At 41.4% G+C, this 23,848-nt stretch overlaps 1 protein-coding gene across 1 annotated transcript in view; it reads right to left on the bottom strand.

Moving 5' to 3' along the window:
• Nucleotides 1–23,848, bottom strand: part of cdh13 (cadherin 13, H-cadherin (heart)) — a gene marked incomplete at both ends in the record, with an annotated part of 275,810 nt that overhangs the window by 25,548 nt on the left and 226,414 nt on the right. Inside the window, 2 exons of the mRNA XM_079224117.1 lie at nucleotides 9,624–9,877; nucleotides 9,979–10,161. Of these exons, the coding sequence (XP_079080243.1) occupies nucleotides 9,624–9,877; nucleotides 9,979–10,161 (437 nt within the window). The remainder of the gene's footprint in view (nucleotides 1–9,623; nucleotides 9,878–9,978; nucleotides 10,162–23,848) is intronic.

The raw sequence follows: 23,848 nt of genomic DNA, 5'->3' as shown, positions 1-23,848 counted from the left end.
CTATAGCAGACTCCTCCCCGTCTCCTCTCCGCTGGATGTCATCCCTGGTGGCATCATCTGAGGAGCCAGGCAGAGTGCTGTATGCGGGTCCAGTTTTGCAAACCTGTACCCACCCCATACCACCATGTCGCAATGCCAGAATTGACCCACCAACAATTATCTCTAAATCTATTTTGGACGCAACTCGCCCCATTTAAATAAGTCTGCGAATCTAAACTGTATTCAAACCCGCACAGAGGTCCTATAGGGTATGACAGGGAGGCACAATGAATGGATAACATAAATACATGATGACAATATCTAAAACTAAAGAAAAACAAGTTGATGTGACGATCACATTGGCAAATGTCTTTAAATGGATTGTGTGCATTTGCATCTCAAAAGTCATGTGTAATGTGCTCACAGCTCATACAGTGTGGGTACCTCCATTAAATTGACCAGAATTGACGATGATAAATATTTCTATGCCATCTATAATCCACAGCTGTATGTGACAGTTGTCACAAACCGATAAAAAGTTATCATATGTCTCTTTCAGCACAGTGTTTTGTTTTTTTGGGCCCACAACGATCAGTTCGGTCTCACTGCTCACATCAGCAGCTACAGCAGGCAGCTTATTTTTTTCATTGAAAAGATGTAAAAACTGACTGCACGCTACCTGCCCAGCACACAGCGGGAGACAGACAGTGAACGCTGCAAGATAATCAACCAAGTCAAGCATTTACCGTAGCTGCCAAATATATCCCCCAGGAGTTGGTGGAGACCAAAACCTGAGCTGGAAGAAGGGTGAAAATGAGACCAACACTCACCACTCTGCCAGAAACACGACATGAATGCTGATGTTTATAAGCTAATGAGAACATCTCTAAACATTATATCCTCGTGTTTATTTCCCCTGCAGACCTTCTCTGAAAGTACCATGAACCAAAAGTTACCAAATGTGCAGGAATGTGCTGGCATTATAGGCGTACGACCCGGACAAGCCCTCCCACATACATGACAGGGACAGAAACATCTCTGCATTTCACTTTGAACACGTCATTGAGATAAAGTGGGCCATTAACTGTAATATGATGAGTCAGAGGGCAAAACCCGTTGTGTTCCTTTTAATCTGTTATCAACTTTGAGGCATATTGAACATTCTGTATCTCACTTTTTTATGTTAGAGGAAGAAAAAGAGAGGGAGAATTTGGCGTTCAAACCTGTGTGGTTGAAAAATAAAGGACTCCTTTGGGGTCACCTACAAAGTCCTTCGGTCAGCCGCTCTGGGCTGGATTTCAACTTGAGCTGAACTGAGCTGAGCTGCCAAGTTTTGGCCAACCACTGCTCCAGGCCATGTGGACAAATTACCCATGTCACACCTGTTCATACTTCTGCTCTGTATCAGCACAGTGCAGCAGGTCTATACAGGGGAAATAAATGTGACAGCACTGAGAAAGGGGAAAGCAAACGCTGCCGCCTGTCGTATCAATCATCTGTCACCGAGATCCAGTCGGGGTTTGTCTTTGCGTACGTGTCAGCGGGGAAAGTATGTGAACTTGGTCAAAAAGGTGTAAACGAAGGTGTGAAGTGTGTGATGGAGTTTTAATTAAGGTATCTACAGTGCTGGATGTGCATATGCATTATTATGAAAGAGCTGAGGGGTTTAATTGGCAATCATGGAAGACTGTCACAGCATGTCTTCACAAGATGTGGTAAAAACTATTTCCTGTCATTCTTCATCCTTTCTTCAAACCATCCCATCAAAGCATGACCTTAACATGTGAGTGGGCAGGAACAGCTAATAAGAACACAGTCAACCACACCACTTGTCAACAGCCTTAATCATAGATCAGTTATGTAAAAAGCAACACCCGCATGAGGCATTATGTGTGAATTAAAAGAGAGGAAGGTGAAACACAGAGAAAAAGGGACTCAGTAGAGAGGTGCTTACAGAGAAAAATGATCCTGTCTGGATGTGACAAGTGACAGAAGCCTCTCTATTTTACCTTTAATTATATTCTTTGTGCTCTGATTTCCTCTTTGCATGTCTCCATGGGGGGCAGCGCCAGAGAGGACGGTCTCTTTGCTTTGTCACTCTCCTCTTTACAGTTACTGATCCAGTGTCCTGTCCTAGCTCCGATCAGGCTTGGCCGGGAGCATGACTAATTACGGACCAAACCTATACGTTTGATTTACCTTTTACACAACCTCAAAGGCTCTCTTCGCTCATTCCACTATTGTTTTCTACGAGCCAGGAAGAGTCTAGAAGAGGCTCTCTGCCAACTCCACTCAACAACTGCAGACAGTCCGCTGAGTGTGCTGAACAAAGACCCACTGTGTCGACTTAACAGCAACAGAGGAGCGAGCGCAGAGAGAAGGCGGGCCGGAATGAGAATGAAAGGTTTGCGTTGTCAATATTTGGCAGGAACAGAGACAAGTGTGCAAGGACACACTTTGAAACGAGCCTCACTGGTACACGAGCAGATACACCAGCCCTCCTCACTGGGGTGCAATGTCATTTTCATAAATTAGCAAGCTTGAGTAACACAACACAGGACAAAAATGTTATTATCATAATAAGGTGCATAATAGTACCTATTTGCATCAGTTGCAATGCATAACCTTGTAATTAGAAGGAAGAAAAGCAATTTACTACTGCTTCACAGCACAGCATCACTCTCCCTGTTCCTCTTGGCATATTTTGGGATTGTTTTAATTATTCCCTGGCATTCTGACTGTATGACTAAAGCCCTCCCTGCCCCACCTCTCCGTCTTTCCGTCTCTCTCTCTCTCTTTAACGCTCTCTTCCCTCCTGTACCGCGTGTCTGGCATGCCTTTACTCAGCTGCTCGAAATGAGAAACAAATCCAAACATCTGATTAGTCTGTAATCAGCCCCTTCAAATCCCAGAGGGACAGATGAAAGAGAGGGGAGGAAACGGAGGAGACTTTATGACTCAGCCCGTTTCGCTCTGTCGAGTGACATTAAAATGAAAAACCGGCAACTCATATCCTTGAAACTTTCTCTGAGACTTCTGCTCTTAGATGATGCAATGCTGCCTCAAACAGTAGCTTCGTGGTCCTGTCCCATTTTAGGTGGCAGTTTGGTAGGTTTGGGAGGTTTGAAGAAGTATGCAAAGTGATGCAGCAACTTTACACTGGGGGCAAATGCCAGTTTGATTCTATTTTGACATCCTTAAGCAAGCCAGCACTGCATATATAAGACACAGTAAAAAAACAATTAAACTCCCTCCCTTCCAGCCACTTAGTAGAGGGTGCACGTGGGTTAACTACGTACATTTTTCTGTACACTGGTTTCTGATGACAAAGGACAAGATTTGATAACAAATGTCAAACATTGCATCTTATTGCACTGCAAGCAACGACTTAACAGACCTGAGCCACGGCAGAGAGAAGAGTTGTTGTGTCCGTGCGTCATACCAAGCTAAATGAAAAGGGCAAACCAAATATTGGCTGGATTCATTTAAACTGGGCAACAATGCAGGAATCACGATACCATAAATATCGTAGCTTATACAATTATTACGTTTATGGCGATACGTTAGTTTGCAGGTTTACATCTGAATAGTAAACTTATGTAAACGGTCATAAACAATGCACACATGTGCAGTCATCAAATCCTTATGAATACTTATGATTGTGTAGTTTTTCACAGTAAGCCTACACTCACAATTTGCTGTACGAATGATCCAGTTACCGGTTCTGGGTTAATTTGTAATGTGATGCGTTGACAGAAAGAAAGACGGGAGACAGGCAGCAAACGTCTGGCCAAACGAATGTGCCCCGCTGTCTGGCCACTTTGAACTTTGGACAAACTTTTGGAATTAGTGAGCACAAGTTCAGCCAAAGTATTATTGATTTCGTCTTTATTTACTCCCCTGCTTCATCCCCGGTATCTTCTACTTTGTGCCTTTTGCAGCATCCAGACGGTTTAACTGGCCAAGCATATCTGGCTGGACACATTTGCGGGGCAGTCTCAGTCAATCAAATCTTCTTTCATGACAATCTACTTGTATTATTACAAAAGTGTGACAGTCAGTGGATGAATTACTCTCCGCTGGCTGCTTCCCAACATTATGTCCTCCCCTGTGTGCTCACTTGGTATGTCTTGCTGTCATCTTTATCTCATGTCCTGCATCCTCTCTGTCTCTCTTTCTGTGCTTATGTTCGTTCTCTTGCGTAGACAGGGACAATTTCAGACACAACTTAAGGTGATCGTCTGACCCCTCACAGGTCAGCCTTCGTAGCGTTCCACACCTCCCTCCTTCACACAGACTCTGTCATCCTCGCAGTCTGTCTCTCCGTTCGTTGATCTGTCTCACTCCTCCTTTACCGCGGCTCCTCAAAGCTACCTGCCAGTTTTCATGACTGATATTCCAGCTTCCCATCCTTCTTCCTTTAAATCCCATCCCTTTTAACTTGAAAATGACCGGAGTGAGAAGTGAAAGTAGACAGCTGCTGAATTATGGACGACCCAACTGTTTGAGATTCTCTCGATTTTCAAAAGCCAAGAGAGGAAAAAAAGTCAAATGCACTTCAGAGAAAACGGAGTCAAAGTCGAGAGAAGGCCTTTCATTGTGAAAACATATACATCTGAACCACACTGGAAATGTTTTTATTTTCAATGCTATTGATCGTTACCCCACCCCTCCACTCAGACGTTTCATCTGTCCGTTGTTCAAAGCATTCTGTTTTATCTGTCTAAAGCTTCTCCATGTGGTGGGAAATCTTTGGAAATGTCTGGTACATTTCGACCTGTTGTCTGGTTTTAGTGGAGAGAAGCTGAAAATATTTACTGTGGTCACTTGAAAGAAAAAGAAACACTAACCACACATACTAGACAAGAAAAGATATGAAGAAAACCAAAACAAGAAATCACCTCTGCAGACTGTCTTCCATAATTCACTGCGCGTGTTCAAACCGTGGCCATGAGTGCATTCACTTTCTGCTGGAAAGATACTCTCCTTTTCCCATCAAGCATCAATTACTTCAGTGTAAATAGTTATTTGACAACCGATGAGAGTCCTGTCAGAGACCTAATTGAATTAGCCAAACTTTCTTAATGACACTTTAGATTATTTGCTCCCCTCTTCACATCCTACTGGATTGGCACCGGAGCAGCACGAAGAGTCAATTTCAAGATAGGATTTGAGTAAATAGTTAACTTTCTGACTAAACTTTCTTACAGATTTCAGGGTTTAAAACTACCCTGAAGAGCTCCATTTTTTTCCTCAATGTCAAGCGCCCACGCGACAAGCAAAACACTTCTAGAGTCAGACGTTTAGCAGAAATTCAGTAACGTTTTATCACAAGCAAATACAACTCTCTCCGTCTCCCATCAAGGCTGTCTTTCGTTGTCTCTCTCTGATGTTACTTTCTTCTTCAGAGCTCTCTTTAACCCCTGCACCAAATAAGATCCTTTAAACACATTACTCTATTTGCCCCAAACGCTGTTTTAATTAATGCTATTTAACATATTTTTTTTTTTATCAATGTTAAATGCTCATGTGAACTGTCAGTGTTGTGTGAAAAACATGTTTTATAATGAAGATTTAATCTCCTCCAGAAAATCTCATTTCGTCAACATTATGAGATAAGACCATTTGGCTACTTCAAATAGTTTGTGGTCAAAGTGTAACGGATTTCATTTATTTATTCGCTCAAATGTTACACCCTCACAGGCAAATAACCTTTTTCTCGACCACATTAGGAAGAAAAAAAAGGTGAAGGAAAGCTGTCTAATAACCTGGATAATGAGATGAGCCCCGATTAACCCTGCGAGGTTCTTCTTGGCTGTGGGCTGGAAACCAGGCTAATGAGGAGCTTCACAGCAGAGCCTGTTCTATGCTCACTGCAGCGCGAAGCATATTCCGAAAATTTCAAAGAGAATCAATAATTGTTGCAATTTAAGTGATTAGACCTTTGAACAAAAGTTCCATTAATGTGCGTGGAGGTGGTACGGCATCTGAAAGCTTGATCCTAATTCTGTCATTCTGTGTAAAACATGTATGAAGGCCGAAACTGAAGTGATTAATAGCGCATTAGGTAATGTGTCGCACAATTATGGACGAGGCATCACGGAGACACCCTTGTTCCTGCACCTGCTCTCTAGATGTCCTCAGTGAGCTCCTTGCAGCTGCAGGTCCCCTGATTGCTGCTGCAATCACCACCTGCCTACACACCTGTCTTGCATCAGCTAATTAGTGTGTCAGTGTGTACAAACAAAGGAAAACTGTCGTCCTCACGTTGTCGGTGATTGTTGTTTTTTTTGCAATCTTTCTTCGTACTCTAGCTCAGTGTAGCTAAGGCCATTAAAAGTGGCTCTGCTCAAGTTAGGATCGCTTCAATCCATTTCAGTGAAAAGTGAATGTTTTCTAGTTGACTCAACTGCCATTAAGACGGTTAGGCGATACACAGTCTCGTTTTTGTCAGGAGGGCTACGAATTTCAAGAAATTAACCACTTAGCAAAATAATAAAGACAATGTTGTACTAAGGTAAACATATTCTGCCCTCCAGGAACTTTATAGCTCACTATTAACATGTATTACCACACCGCAAAAGCCCTTTGGGCTCAAAAATCAAAAATCCAATCTTCACAGATCCCCTGTATTGCAGTGCATCTGTATGTTTTTGTAAATATTACCTGCAATTATCAATTAAGCGAAAGCAGCGTGGTAAATATTAATTTCCCCATTAATCCTGTCTGAATGGGGCCTGATTCTGCTTCGGGTTGAACTGCTGACCAGAAATATCACCCATGGCAGATTTGCACAAGTTTAAGACCACTGATGAATTATTATAAATTTGCAGGAGGACCCCAGGTAACAAAAGTCCTGTGGAAATACGGCTGCTCAGTGCAATGCAAATGCTTCATATGTTGAGTGGCTCAAATTTAGCAGATGGCTACTTTTTGTTCCTCCACATGCTATTTCTTGTCAAAAAGTGCACAGACCAGATTATTGTTTAAAATGTAAAGTAAACACGAGGAGGCTTGTTTAGTGTATGTGCATTACTCTACTCTAAATTAAATAGTCCTCACAAATACACCCAAACAAGCATGCGTGTGTGTGTGTGTGTGTGTGTGTGTGTGTGTGTGTGTGTGTGTGTGTGTGTGTGTGTGTGTGTGTGGGGCACTGTGTGCTACTCACTCTGAGCAGCGAGTCACACCGATTGTGTTCTATGTCAAATGCATTTGACCTACACATCCCAGAGGGCAGGCACACAGACACCAACACACATACACACAAACATCCACACTTGCAGAGTTATGCAGACACAGACAGGGAAGGAGAGAGGAAGGTAAACAGATCTCCTCCTATTTTTTCGTTTCTTTTATTTTATTCTGTGCACGCTCGCTCCCTATTTCCACCTCTCCAAATGCCTGTCTTTCACAATGTCCTCAACCTGTCTGCAGGTCACAGTTATGACACTTCAAAGTCACTGTTACTGGCAAAATGTCAGAGGATGAAATGACTATAAACACAGAGGGCATGAAATAAATACAGAAATGTATGCTGGAGATGAGAGGAGCAGAGCAGCAAGGAAAGAGTTAGAAAGATGCAAATATATGACTTGGAAGATCAGTCAAAGATGCAGAGAAGGTGTCGTAAACAGAAAGCCCGCCGTGGCTATACATAGATGAAATGTCACCAAACTCTTTTGAGAAGGCTTTTAAATCATCAATCTAGTTTAAAAATACAAATGCACATATCAAAATAGTCGGTGTGTCAGAAAAGAAAACCATAAACAGACGACAACTAGTGAAACTTTCAAACTTAACCTGACCTAATCTGATCATATAGGAATGACTTCTTTTATGCTCTCTTTCAATAACAAGATACTATTGAAACTTGAGTCTTGCATCAGTGGGACATGTTTCTGTTGGAGTGCTATTCAGGAGCAGTGGATGTGGTAAATGGGTTACTGAAGACCCATAGCTGCTAAAGGACGAGCAGATAAGATGCAGTCAAGACTGAATGCACCATGTAGAAAAAACACATTAAACAGTTTTTCTACTTCACATTTTGTTTGGAGAAAAGCTTTCACTCCTCGATAGTGTGATGATCTTTTAAATCTGCACGATTTCTAGCCACGCCTGTGGCAGCAGAGTAATCTATGTCTATATATAGATCTATATATATATATATATATATATATATATAGATCTATATATAGATATAGATCTATATATTTATCTATATATATATATAGATCTATATCTATATATAGATCTATATCTATATCTATATATATATATATATATATATATATATATATATATAGATATAGATCTATATATATATATATATATATATATATATATATATATATATATATATATATATCTATATCTATATATATATATATCTTTCATCTCTGTTTACTTGTGGTGTACAAATTGCATTTGGATTTTAAATCAAATGTTGGCCATCGACCAATGTTAATACAAATGTTAAGCTTAAATCAACAAAGGCAATGCAAACTACCAAAATACAGATAGACCTTCGCGGAATCACTTGGAGCTACTGGATATAGTTTAAAATAAGCTTCTGGCCCAAGGGAGTGTTGAATAGAGCATGTTTCAGTTTTTTTCCCCAGAAACTCAGAGCAAAAATTTGTATTCAGAGACAAGTTTGTGTTCTTAGACATTTTGAAATTCATACGATCGTGTGACCTGACTGGTGATCTCAGGCCACCACCTGTCAAAGCTTTATGGGTAAAGGTCCCGACTTCTTTACAACATGTAGCATTTGATACGGACATGGTGACTATGTTTCAAAGCACATAAAGGAGCATCAATAATTTGAGCATTAAAGTCACAATGTGGTGAGTTTTATTCCCCCCGGGACATTATTATCCCCATGTGTTTACTTAACGCTATTTTTTACATGATCTATAACTCCAAAGGTGCAGAAAAAGAGCAATCTAAATCGAGAACAAATTAGGCCTGAGAGCCAATAAATGCAATGATGAGTTTTCCATCTTGTAAAAGGAAGTACAGCACACACCATGGGGCTCCCTCTGGCAGCAAGAGAAATACTTTTTATTGTAGCACATAGTGAAACTAATAGCCTTCCTGTTATGATGATGGTAATATTTGAGGGAAGGACATTTTCTGTAACATAGTTAAAGTTAATGAGCGGCCCCACTCTGTGACTTTTAAGTTGACTGGGGTGGACGGTTTGACCTGTGCCAGTAGATCGCAAATTGCCCAGGCAGAATATTTAATCTGTTTATACAACACAGCAGCCTAACGGGCAAAGAAAAAACTGGGTACGAAGGGATGGAGGAGATGGGAATCCGATGAGAGGGAAGAAAATATCTGGAAGCTCACTGACATAAGAGAACGGCCCTGCTATAAAAGAAAACGTTAAGTGCTTTTCAAAGAGTCCCATTAGCAAACGAGACTTGATTATGTTGCTAATCTGAACAGAGGGAAACTGAATGAAGATCAGAAAGCTCATTACTGACAATACTGAGCTACAGCAGATGCCATCCCACCACCCAACACAAACATGCTCTCTCCCGTTCATTTCATCTTCTCTTTGTTTTATACAGAGGACAAGCACAGTTTTGCAACTCTAGAACTTTTTCCACGTGATTTTACCCCAGGCTCCTTACCTGATGCTCTGGATCTGTAAAATATCTGGATCTGTGGCGTTGAGAGAGGCCACAAAGCTGCCTAAAGGAATGTTTTCCATCCTGGTGACTATCAGGGGGTCGGGGAAGAAGACGGGGCCCTCGTTGATGTCCAGGACTGTGACATGGACAGTGGCTGTGGAGCTGGGGCCGTAGCCGACATCAGGAACGAGAGCGTCCTCGTTCTCCACTTTGATGAGCAACGTGTGGAACGCTGTGGCCTCGTAGTCCAGAGGCTGAAGGTTGGGAGGCAATGATTGTAAATTAATGTAAGGGAAGGGTGATTATGTTACCGACTGCAGCAAATGAATGCATCGGATAGTTTGATGTACTTTACCTTGGCAACAGACAGCATTCCCTCATTATTGTCCGGGTTGGTTTGGATCTCAAAGCTCAGTGTGGGATCGCCGTTAATTATAGAGTAGATCGCCCTCCACGCCCCCGTGTTTGGGTCGTCCCTGTCGTCTACTGTCAGGTTGACCACCACTCCCGTAGAGCCCTCGTCCACGTGCGCCTCGAACTGTTAGAAGAGACGGACAGACACATCACCATTAGTGAGCAAGATGAACCGAGGAAACTGACATCTATAGACGATAACAAAACAAATCGGCCTGGACTCAGACTGAAAGAAGAAAGAGAGGATGAATGTTCATTTAAGGTATCCTGTGGAGGTGTTGACTAGTGGTGCAGTGTAGCAATGACGGTTTTATGATTAGATCCCTGTTTGGTTTGCATTGTGCAAACACGTGACCATTCTTGATGGTGGTTTCTTGCTATTTCACTGGTGGCAGAAATGCACAAAGAAGCGACAACAAAGACAAGGAAGAAGAAGACTGCAAGCAAGCGAAATAAGAATATTAATAATGCAGGATTTACATATTTCAAAACTATTGGCCTTGTATGTGTTTGAAAATGCACTCAACATGTTTTGTTAAACCTCAAAGTTAAACACATTCCAGTTTGTGACAAACACTGATGTAAACTTAACATAGGCACCTTTAAGTCTTCTTCCTCTTTATATATTTCATTATCATCCACATCATCAAATAATAGATTTTAGAGAGAGGACTGTTACGTAAAGCTTCCCATTTTGGGCTATTTTTCCCTCCTCGTGTTTGTCCTTTTGTTACATTTTGGCTCACTGATACAGCTGTGAAAGGCCACATCTATTTGTATACTCTGGAGCTTCAGCTGAAAAGAGGAAACAGAAATTAAGAACATGAAAAAAGAAAATAAGTATGCAAAGAAATGTCATCGCGAGTCCCATATTCTGCTGTCAAATCCAAGAAAAATGCATTTGTGTTTGAATGCATGGACCAAGAGCACAAGTATCAGAATAAACACTCGTTGTGGATTCTCCACAGTGCATCTCATTTACCTTTCAGTGTCAATCACTCCCCGCCTCTCTGCTCATTGTTGGCAGCGAGCCTCAATCACATTCCTATCGATGCATTCTGCCGGCAAGGCTCTCACTAAAGACTACATCCTGAACAGGGGTACCATTGCAGAAGCTCCAGGCAGGCAGAAGCAATGCTGTGACTGTGCACGCGTGTGTGTGTGTGTGTGTGTGTGTGTGTGTCAGGACCATTATGGTGTCAGAGCTTACAGTGTAATCTTTCAGACACAGAACACTCTGTTTAAGGATAGTGCTGGTCCAGCCCTAGATTACTGCGTCTCCTGTCAGCCCACGGTATTGTTGTTTCACAGATTACCCTCTTACCGCCTTACACTGCCTGGCTCCATGCATTTATCTGAAAAGACACAAACATTGATTTCTTCTCTTTCCTTTCCCCCTTTTTTATTCATTCAAAGCTTGTTTTAAAAAGAAAGAAAAAAACACATTGAACCGTTGAACAGTCATTTAGGACAGAGAGGATGGAGGCACAGTGTTCTCACAGTGGAGGTTATGTTTGTACCCACATGGGCATTGTTAGTCCTTTTGTCCTGCAGGCCTGCGGCAGTCTGGTACAAAAGCATCATGTGAAAATTAGGAGGCTGTTGGAAACCTAAAAAGGCCCAGTGCACATTTTTAAAACAAGTGGGATGTAGTGGAATTAAAATGTAACAGCAATTGCTTATGATTTAGCAAACATTACCGACATGCCCCCACTGCATGTATTCAAAGACACATGCACTGTGATCAGAGACAAATGCATGTCATTGGCATCGCCATGCTCGTCGTCCTCTTTCAGACATCAGCAGAGCAGCAGACTCAAATGCAGCATTTGCAAGCTCTCTCTCTCTCGCGCTCTCTCTCCTCACAAACAGACAAATACAGTACAGACACACAGACAACAGCCACTTAGATTGGGTTTAATCATGTGGGGCAGTCATGCGGTTGGAGGAAATGCTGTATTCTGTGTGATGTGGCCACTGGGCTCCTGCCCTGCCGCTGATAAGGCCTTAATTCCACCTAAAGCACAAAACAACCAGTCACCTGAAAGACTAGAAGGAAATGACTAACTACGAGGCAGAGCCCCGAGCCTGAAATGACTTAAACACATTAAGGGAGAGACGGGAGGGATGGCTAAAGAGGAACAAAAAAAGACCGCCTTGAAGTTCGCTTTAATCCACATGCTTGTATGTGTGTGGGTGGGTTTGGGTTGGCTGTTTTCTATCTGAGACTCCTAGCCCAGTCGTTGAGTCCACTCTGACATAAAGATGACCACAGGACCAAGGCAAAGCAGGCCAAGAGTCACACGCACAATTTACAGGACATTACATTGACCCTAACCCTAACCATAACCATAACCATAACCGCCACTTGTCTAATCCTAACCTTTACCCTAACCTTTAATCAAGTCTTCACCTTAAAAGGTTATGGAGACGTGTCCCTAAAAGACGTGTCACATTTTTGCACGTAATAAATGCTTCCCACACCCATCCACACACACACACACACACACACACACACACACACACACACACACACACTGGGAGATAAAAGAATCAACACACAACAACGCACACACACGCACATTAATGCATGCACATTACTGAAAAATAAACAGAAACAGAGGGACGGACAAACGGACAGACCGAGAGATACAGAGGCCATAAATCACAACGTCTTACACTTTAGACATTAAAGATTTCAAGGAGTAAAAATTACAGTGTCGCATGATTTTCTATTTCCCATCTCTTTTATGCCTGACTTTTTCAATAATCTGTCCCATAAATCTTCGAGGTAATGCCATCCTGCCAAAAGATAATGACTGAATTGAGGCAGAACAACTTAAGAGAAAAAAGAGAAATTAACGGGTATTGTCAAGATTCAGTATGAAGTTTCAGCACTGTAATTTTTGATTGCTTGTGATAGTGGCTTTTGTTTGTTTATTATTACTGTGCATGCCAAATGTGTATGATTTATGTGAACCTGTAGGTACAGGATGCTACAGCATGCTGTGCTGACCCACTAATCACTCTGTTCTTAAAAATAAACGCATCATATCACATTTGTTGCTGTATGTGTTATTAGGTCTGCATGTTTATTTTTAATATTTGATAATTACTGGATGTCTTGTACATCACAGTTAACTATTTTGCTGCTGTGCATAAACATTTTATGTTGCATCATTGTTACGTCTGCACTTCAACTATATAACTATTTAACAATGATTTAACGTTGAAACAGCATATGCAGACATGATGTTCACTGTATTGGATGACACAGCTTTATCAGGTGTATCCAAGGTTTAATAATTGATTTTCATACATACCAAACTAAATGTAAACCAGTGCCTGTCCGGAACAGTAGGACGAAGCTCACATATCATGCACTCAAGTATGTGATCTGTACTTTAAATGAGTATGGTTGAAATCATTTTTACATTTGACCTCATCTGTATTATGTACCAAGAATGTAACTGACCTTTGCCATCTGCCTCATTCACAGAATACAATTTAAATATCATTTCCTTTTTTCAAGGAAGTTGAGTATAAACAAAACAAACAGAATCTGCCCATTTTAGCACTTTGTTAAATAATGCAGTAATTGCCAAGTATTTACGAGGAATTTGACCTGTGATTATCGTATGGTCTAAGTCAATAAGACAATCACCTGTAGTTAGTGTCATTATACACTTCAGTCATGATAAAAAAAAAAACAGTGGTTTATCATTTACAAGGTCAGAGATGACAATAACTTTCAACCCATTCTGGGAATGATCCCAGACCTTTCTCTAGTGTCCCTACTACTGCATATAAGAACCGAACAAGAACTCCCTTTTCAGAATTGATCAAATTATTAAGTTAAATTATGTATAGTTTATATATTACAATATTACATGTTACACTTGAAGTTACAGTTAATACTATTCTTCTGTGATGGTATGTTTTTACAATTCAATGGCTAAATAAAGCTATATTTGCCTGTGGTCTTCCGGTCAGGAAGTCCAGCAACCAGTTGCAGAGCGAAGTGTTCAGGACTAGACAGGCCAGTTTCTGTATCAGCTGCTGGGGGATGATTGTGTTAAAAGCTGTTCTTAGATTTTAGTTCAGCTTTTAACACAATCATCCCCCCGTGGTACGGCAGCTGCACCGTATCCTGCAGCGTATAGTGCGAGCAGCGGAGAGGATCATCGGTGCCCCCCTCCCCTCCCTCCAGGACATTTATAACACACGCCTGGCCCGCAAAGCACTCAGCATTGCGGGCGACTCCAACCATCCCAACCACCGCTTCTTCGGCCTCCTGCCTTCTGGGAGGAGAATGAGGAGCCTCCGGGCGAGAACCAGCAGACTAAGGGACAGCTTCGTCCACCAAGCCATCAGGATGCTGAGCTCCCTCCCAGCACTCTCCCCTCCCCCCCCCCCTCGAAACGTAATTTCAAATTTCTGTACGTCTTGCACATGCGGCATTTTTGATAAATAAAGTTGACTTGACTTGACTTGATATTATTCAAATTCCTTTAATTTCATCATAACATATAGGCCTCGCCAACATGAAAGAGCAGTATGGTATGATAAGAGGTAGAGCGGGTCGTCTTCCAATCTGAAGACCGAGGGTTCAATCCCCGGCTACTCCTGTCCATGTCAGTGTGTCCTTGGGCAAGAAACTTAACTCCAAAGGACTCGTCAGAGCTGGGCTATCAGTGTATGAATGTGTGTGAATGGGTGAATGCTAACATGCAATGTAAAGTGCTTTGAGTGGTCAGAAACTAGAGAGGCGCTATACAAGTTTATCCATTTACCATTTGTTGACTGTATCCAAGGTTGTGTTGATAAAACTATAGCATGTTCATGTGCATAGTGATTATTACAGAAGACAAGGAACTTGCATACTGAATCGCAATTGCAATGTTTGTCTAAAAATATCTTGATTATATTGTTTTCCCATATTGTTCAGCCCTATTCAGAACATAAGATAGTAAACATCTGCAACCAAAGAAAAACAGCTGGTTGATTTCTTCAGTCACAACATGACACCACAAAACCTTCATCTGGACACTGTCAACATCATTCAATGTACTTCTTCTCCAACAGATGGGTTGCAAAGGAAGCCTGAAATTCTGGCAAAAGGCCGAGAAAGAGATGCGAAGCCTTGGAAGAGTATTGGCCGACACATCTGTCAGCTTTGCCGAACACTAAATGCTCTCTGCCTCATTAACACTACTATGGAAATTGCCTTCTATTTATTATACAGGCTTTTAATTTGTCTTCCATTGCCAGCTGGCATTGTTTGCTTGTTACAAACCACTGACTAAGACCTTTTTCTTCTCGTCTGACTGTTATGTGCAGAGCTATTGCCGATACAAGGATAAAGATACAAAGCCAGAGATAGATACAGTATGAGCCAGTTTTAAGCAAAACAAGTGTTTGTTTTGATACTGGCTGCTATAAACCATCAAGTTTATCATTCTGACTTTTCCATCTTGGGCTGCCTCTCATAGACATTCATAAGTAAAGAGATGACCGTAATTCAAGTCAAGTAAACACGCACATTCTGAACCATATTACAGAGAGTACACAGCACCATACACCCATATGCACACACAAGTGGAGACAAATGGAGATCAACTTATTTTTGTCCTGGATGTCTGTCAGATTGTGTTATGAATACAGATGGCAGTTAGGGCTTCACTGACAGGCAGCAAGACGGACAGTCGAGCAGCTGTTCGTTTGTCCTAATGGAAAGTACGTTGTGACACGTCCCCGCTGCCCCAAAGATTTGTTCTGAACGGCAACACGCCTAACAGTGGCCCATCACATTAAACCTCCTGAGACAAGACTGTTTTGCCTCTGAGTAGCATTTGCTCCCTTATCTCATCTTGGCTGGAAGGCGCTGCAGCAGAGGCATTTTAAGTTTCTGTTTCTGGACGTGTTGGTTCATTTTCAACTGTATCTTTCCAAGCCTTTCTATGACTTTTTCTAAATGCTTTGAAGTCTATCTCTTCTTATTTGCTACTTTTTTTTATCCTTCCAGTTCTTAGAAAACATGTACGCTGTCTACTGTAAGTACTACTGTATTAGAATATAAACCCTAATACACTATCAGGAAAAGAAATGACATACACAAATTGAAAAATGACGCGGCACCTTGAATATAACGTCTCATAAAATGTTAAAAAAGTTTGAAAACTTTGCACGCTGTTTTTGAACTTCGGCCCCTTTGACAAAATACTGAGGTAGACGTTGTCGAGGTAAACGTCAGAAGTAGAAAGAAATCCCCCTGACTTAAACAGGAATCATGTCCAATTCCCTTTTCTGCTTTCAAAAGCAGCTTAGCTCTCAGCCGAACAAGGTGTAGACAGACCGCAAATCTTTAAAAAGGCACCATTTTTATTATACAGTACCAGCATTAGGCTGAAATGACACCAGGAGCACATGATCAGTCATCTTCCCTCACAAGTCTGTACGCAGTGTCTGTATATTGGCAACTTACCTCTCCCGCCACTCGCCTTGTACCCTTCCCCCTATCTTTAATCCTGCATACAGTGTAAGTGTGCCTGGAGAGTTAATGAGCTTACCTGTGTCTTTATTAAATTTGAACAGCCTCCGCTCCGGCTGCTTCTAAAGATAGATTTTCGATGAATCTGACATTCAGCAAAGCAGCTTTTCTACCTTTGCGGAACATGACAGCTCTCATATTTGTCAATGCGGCGAAAAAAAGAGAAATAATCTTCAAGACATACAGGCACACAGTGTATTAAATAACCACATGCTTCAAAAAACAGTGTGTTACAGCTGATGCATTATATCGGATAGCATCAGACAGACTGGAGAGTTCTGCTTCCAAGAGTTTTGTCCAAAAACCAACAATCTGACAGTCACCGCCTACTTTCTGCTGCATTTTGCTGCAAAGCGTTCCGGTTGTTCATTTCAACTTTGTACATCTACCGCCAAGGAGACTGCTAAACTGCCCACCATGACTGAACAACTTTAAACTTTCTACACCACCAATATATTACACATTTGTACAAGACAATGTCTGCCAGCTATACTGGGCCAGGTGGCACACATGACTCCCATGATGAGTGATGTCACACTACTGCAGCGACAAGAGCATGATCCCTCGCTGGCTTCCCGCCAACAAACAATTGTCAAATGTGTTTGTTGCACCACACAACTAAGCAGGAGCTTCGGCAGTAACCTGAACGCCAGGTCTCTTTGGCAGTGCATCACATGTGTCTGTCATGGGTGTATGAAATACAACCGCGTTAGAAACATGAATAATTATTCCAACGAAAGTCTTTTCAGGTGTCCATTGAAATGTTTCTGTGCAGTCCTGGACAAAATACAAACCAAAATCTGTTGACTATATAGATATTTACTAATGCAGTAGTAAATAAATAAAACTAAACGTCAGATATTTATCTTGTTTATTGTATATAATATGTACGTATGTACGACGAGAGAAACATGTAACCAGTCAATTTCCATGCATGTGTACATACATATGGCCAATAAAGCTGATTCTGATTAACTATAAGAACAAGAATACAAAAACAAATGTTTTTATTTTATATTACAGAACATGAGGCCACAACGGTTACTTACTCTTTTCTACGTTTGCTGCACACTCCTTATCTACAATAGGATATAGATTTATATTTTACAAAGAGCAATTCTAAACGTTAATTTTATGTAAATGTTAATCAACCTGTGACTTCAGTTTATTGGAGAATTAAAGAGGATCTCGAAGAGCTTTATTCTGCAATATATTTCAATGAATGGAATGAATCGGTGCTACATTATGATGTATTGCCACTTAATATTAAATCATATAAAGACAACTGATTTACATATTTGATCAAATCCTTGATGCAAAAAAAATCAGCGGCAGGTTCCTTTGAGAAAATAGAAAGCCATGAAAAGATTGCAGCCTTTTCAAATAAGCCCATTGTGAGCTCGCATGGAGACAGCTGGCTTTGTGATTGAAGCACATTAAACATTCTTCTCGGAAAAAAATCACAATTGAGGGACTGAGCACCTGATGTTATTTCATGTAGTTGTTCACACTTATTTATAATGGTTCTTCACTTTTTATCTTAAGCCTTATTTCCACCAAGCAGGCCAGTTCTGTTCAGTTTGTGAAGAACGTTTATTTATATGTTTCTATGAGCAAGTTGTGGACAGCACATGGTAATATTTTTGTTTGTTTTTGTTTGTCTTTGGTACCATTTTCCAAACAAAATGAGCCGATGCTAGGAGAGAGTAAAAATACTGAAGTTAAATCCGCAACTTTCAAGTAGTCAAGCTATCGTCAATAGCGGCTACTATTTTTTTGGACCCAAATAAAAATAAAAAATGTCTGCCCGCAAAACTACAACACACTCAAGCAGACGTTTCTCTGTTTGGTTACACTCGAGAGGATTCAGCGTGTGTCAAGTTGAAGATGATGTTGCGGCAGTACGTGGCTTTGCAACGCAGATTAACTGATAATCATGCCTGCACTGAGGCGGTACTATCCACAGTGGAAAAGAGAGCAAGCAGCTGCCTGGTAGCAAAAAGTGAATCGAGTTGAGAAGAGCCGTACGATGCAGTGAAAACACGGCATTAGAGACTGCAAATGTGCGGAATATGTGAATAAAAGTACCTCGTAATTTGGTTGATTCCATCTGGATGATGGAATAAGTGAGCAAATGTAGAATGAAATATAATTGCAAATATATGCAAATGCGATCTTACGTGTGGATCAGAAATTCTCAAAAAAGACACCTTTTATCCACGGTAAAGTTAGGAGCTGACCAACATCATATCATTTCATATTTTCCAAAGATTCAAGGACATATTATATCTCACCACATCTCACTCTAACCTGATCCGAGAATATATGTGTCAAATAACATGCAGACACACGCACACGCGCACACGCGCACACGCGCACACACACACACACACACACACACACACACACACACACACACACACACACACACTTGTACCTTTTGTCCTTAGTAAAATGCCCCTAAAAGAACACACACTGCTCCAATCCTTTCCCATTTCCATCCTCTTTGTGACAGAGATTTCTGGCCGACGAGGCCACCGTATCACCCAGTGTAAGCACTGTGTGTATCTCAGAGCTAGTGAAGCAATCATGCAAGGCCTGGACTAATCCGTGACACCCGTTAGCCATCCCACGAGACAGACCAGCACTGACAGGGCCCTGCTGCCCTGCGCCTGGTGCTACACCCATCACTGCTAACGTCTTTATCAGTGGGACAGATGGATTGCAAGCGAGCATATTCTCCTGGTCATAATGGAGGAGGGAGGGGAGGAAAGAAGAGAGCGGAAGGGGAAGCAGACAGAGAGGCAGCCCAGTACAGAGAAAGAGCCCAATATTGAATGAGAAGAAAAAAAACACACAGACTGGCTGTCAGGGAGTTTGAGTGACAGGAGTGAAGAGGTCCATCATGGCCTTGTTATGAGGCGCTGGGGGAAATAAGCCCGGTCAGACATGGCGTTGAATTAGCAGAGCCGGAGAGAAGAGGAGGCGAGACGAGCAGTCCGAGCTGAAGGGAGGATCAGTATATTGGAGGGGGAATGATATAACAAGAAAAGAGACGTGAAGGGCAAAAGGTGCTCGGTGTGGAAGAACACGGGTATGCCAGCGTCTGCTCTGATACCAGCAGCTGGTACAAAGGTTTGCACATCGTCCACAGAAGTTCCCCATGCCAAATCACACACACAGCGTGCCGGAGACTAAGAGTAAACACACTGAGATAATATTACCCCGTTTTGATTGGCAGAACAAATACAACTGGAGAAATATTAATCTTCGTTACAGGAGCATACTTTACATTTCTGGCCTTTCAGACGACAGCGCTACAGAGGAATTCCATATAATTTCTCTCTCCTCTTCATAAAAACAGGATTAGACCCCTCGCTATAAAAATGAATCAGGTCAGAGCTAAATCCCCTACAGAAGCAAAATGTAATAAATTTCATAGTAAGAAAGGATACCTTAGCTTATGATCTTAAAAATGGAAGATAGATTACACTGAATCATCCATCCTTAAAAAGAACGTAGTCAGGAGAAAAGAACTGGCAGTTTGACTTGCTGTTCAGCTAATTCTGACATCTTTTATTAAAGGCTTTTAGCATTCTCAATATGTTCATATTTCAATAATGCACCAGTGATGTTGTATTGCACTTTTAGCAGCTTTTCACTTCTGAAGAGCTGCTTTGAAATCAAACTGAATTCCTTTACTTTTTTCAGAAATCATTATATAGCCTGAGTCTTTGATCTGACTTGGGTAGTCTTTTCTCAAATTTGACATTAATCAATGAGCATTACGACTGTAAATGTCTGTACATAATGGCCAATCACTCATCCCCATTGTTTGTCCAGGGAACTATTTTAATGTTGACAACTTATGAGACATACATGAGCATGGGAGTTGCCATCATATACTTCCATCATACTGTGCTAAGCCCTTGTACACCCTAAACTGACAACATTTTAAGAGGCTCCTCAACAAAACACAATGTTTTTTCCAACTTTACGCTTAAAACATAATTGACACACTACTCAGCTGCATCCCCAATTAATCTTCAGGTTCCCAGCTCTCCCCCCGCCTGATTATCATTCATTTTCAAAGCATGAAACTGATGCTCACTTGCTTTATAATTCTTTTACATGAAGCATAACTTCAGTAACTTCAATGCAGAAAGATGAATTAGGGAGGAAAAGGAGAACAGATTCCCTGCTGGCTGATCTGAAGATGTACGCACGAGCGGAGTGGTGGTCTGAGGCAAAGACTTCACACGTTATGACTAGCTGTCTCTACGCATAGAGCTGTGGTAGGTAGGTCTACGGAAAAACAGAGGCACCCTACGTGGGGATTATGTTTGCTGTATTCAAACAAAGTGTCAACTTATAAAACCCAGCAAGACTGGATTTAATGAATAATAACAGGGAAGAACACATCTCCTGAACATTCATTTCCTATTTTCTCTTACTCTCTATCTGTATCCTTCTAATGTTGGACTCTTTCTACCCATCTTTTATCCTTCCCTCTATCTTTCTCTGCTTGAATCCTGCACACAAGCTCTTAAAGCTTACATCTTGTCTGCAGGAGGTGGTGTCTTCAGAAAAAGACAAGATTCTTCTGAAGGAAGGGATTTTGGAAAGTTCTATGAAAAGACTTGAATATTTAGTTGAATAATATATAAAGTGAAAGCTTGAGAGCTGTCGCAGATACACACTCTTAAACACACTCACAAGAAGATGGCGGTCACCTGAGAGGTCAGGGAAGATTCATGAGCAGGCAGGAAGCGGTCAGGGAAAGTGGAGGGCAGAGGATTTATATGGGGAGCTTAGCGCCTTCAAACAAAAGCTCCATTTCTCCGTGCTGCTAAACGGATCTCTTCCTACTGAGAAATGAGAACATTAACTGGGACACGAACATGGTGCTCTCTGCACGGCCCTGCCGCGCCCTCTGAGCTGTAACGTTTCACATCTGTGCTGTGCTCCTTACAAGCTCCCCTGACACCTCAATGCATCATGGGAGGGCTGGAGGGTTGGTTCGGTTGGGGCAAAGCGGGATGTGTCTCAAAACCTGACAACAGCTGTCGGCGTTTCCATTATGAACAACACAAGTCAGTGTTACAACTGTACCTTAAGGCAGATGGAGGGTCTTTTTCTACAATAGCTTATTCTTTTTTTCAGTTCCAGAGGTGAGAAGGAAGGATGAAGAGGGAAAAGAAAACAGCTTTGGCAGCAGCTTTTGACAAACTCATCATGAAGTGGCACAAACGGCCAATACGTTCAATGTATTGTGTGCTATTTTCTATGTTTTTTGTACATCTACGTTTTATTTTATAGCGTGACTGCCAGGCACCGGTTTAGTCTGTTAGCTTTTCACTAATGCCTTAAGGCATTGCTGACTAAACAAACCATCACTGAACCACAACACATCTACTCCCACTCCTGCGCCCAGATTCCCTTATCTTTCCTCTGCACCCATACCACCCAGTTACACCGATACATGTTCTGTACACACATATAAACACTGCGATCTGGACTGGACATTTTCTGAGCTCCACTTTTACAAGACGAGGACAGACATGTGTTTTATATGACAATGTAAAAGGTCACAGTGAGTTAGATGAGTCCTTCAGTGGGTGAAAACACGTGTATATAAAAATGAGTAGCCTCAAGGTATATGCGTCCCATTTCAGTTTGCTCTTTACATTGTTTTCTGGTAATGTGTTTACCTGATGTCCTCATGAATTCAGAATCTCCAAGGCACTAATTCCATCTGTACAACAACAAATTCATGTCATGCAATCTGTTGCTCTGACTTTCTCTTTTAAACATAATTACTACCTGTACTTACTTATTACCACCAATTGCTTTGCTACTATTTTGACCAATGATAAGCTATTGTCAATGAAACGTAACACTTCCTGCACAGTTGTTTCACATTAAACGTACTCTGCTGAGTCAAAGAAAACTAAATGTGTCATTGACAGCAGCGTATTACTGATTGAAAGAATGTCAAAGCAGAAGTTGTGGTGACTCTTTAGCAAATGAAAACAGTATTTCTGTTATATAGAGAACCTCAGAGCACCAGATTAGTATGATATGGAATGGTGTAACATAATTGTGCGGTTGTTCTGGTGGAATTAATATTGAATATTGAAGGGGACATTGAATGGGTGTGATTTATATTTCATTTTCAATAATGATTTGCACTGTAATATAAATAGAGCCAAAGAAAGACTAAAGGTCCATAGTAACAATGGAAGAATGATATCTGGGATAAGCCAAATCATAGACTAACTAACGTTGTCCAAATCAAAGAAAGTCACTCCACAGAATTCTTGTATAAAATCCAAGCGATGGCTGAGGCCCCTATGTGCTCTGTTAAAAACTGGTACCTTCCCACTAACAATTGAGGTATGCAGAGACAAAGATATTCCTGAAGAACAGCATTTGTATGTTTTCCTCAATCCTGGTGTTGTTGAGGACACATGTCTTGTTATTGAAATGGGATAGTTTGAAATGTTCTCTCTTTGAATTTTTTAGAGTATGATTGGCCATGTGGCCATCCTGGTTGTTGTTGCTGTCAAATGTCTTGTAAGCCGATATGGGCTGGGTCACCATTTGGTGCAGGATACTCAAATAAACATGAAAAAAAGCATTGTGGAAATGCATGTTGTTTAGAATTCAGCATGTGAGCCATTCCTGCATAATTACCACTGCTCATCACTTTACCTGACTTTTATTACACGGGACGCCACACTGCTATTATTTGAATATTTGTACATGACAATATTCAAATACGACAAGACCGTGTGACAGCTTGGAAGGACAGCTGACAGGAAATACAGCCCAACAGGGCTGTTAGGGGATAGCGCTTCATAACAGCAGGCTCCATCGCCTTCTTAGGGCACAAGAGCCCGATGCAAGAGGACTCTCTGACTGACCACCAGGGAACAAACCTCGGCTTGAATACAAACTTGAATAAGTGGCGATATATAAAAAAAAAAAAACAGTAGCTTTAAACATTCTTCAGACCTTTAAGTGTAGCTGGACTAAAGTAACATCAACTTGTGGTTTTAAAATGTATCAAGTAGAAATTTCCAACCCAGGGCTCTGCATTGAACAGATTCTGTCAAGGGGAAGGTCAAATCAGTCCGATGAAACTCAGCGGCAGGAAGAAACCCACAGGCTGCAGGGCATCAGCACCCTTCACAAAAGAAAAAAGCGGATCTTTGAAAGTGTCAAAAGAGTAGGTTGAAGGAGACACCAGAACCCTCCA

This window comes from Taurulus bubalis (genome assembly GCF_910589615.1).
Source record: "Taurulus bubalis genome assembly, chromosome: 9".
In the NCBI taxonomy this organism is placed as follows: Eukaryota; Metazoa; Chordata; class Actinopteri; order Perciformes; family Cottidae; genus Taurulus; species Taurulus bubalis.
The sequence above is the reverse complement of the archived record's forward strand: the minus strand, read 5'-3'. Positions and strand labels throughout refer to the sequence as shown.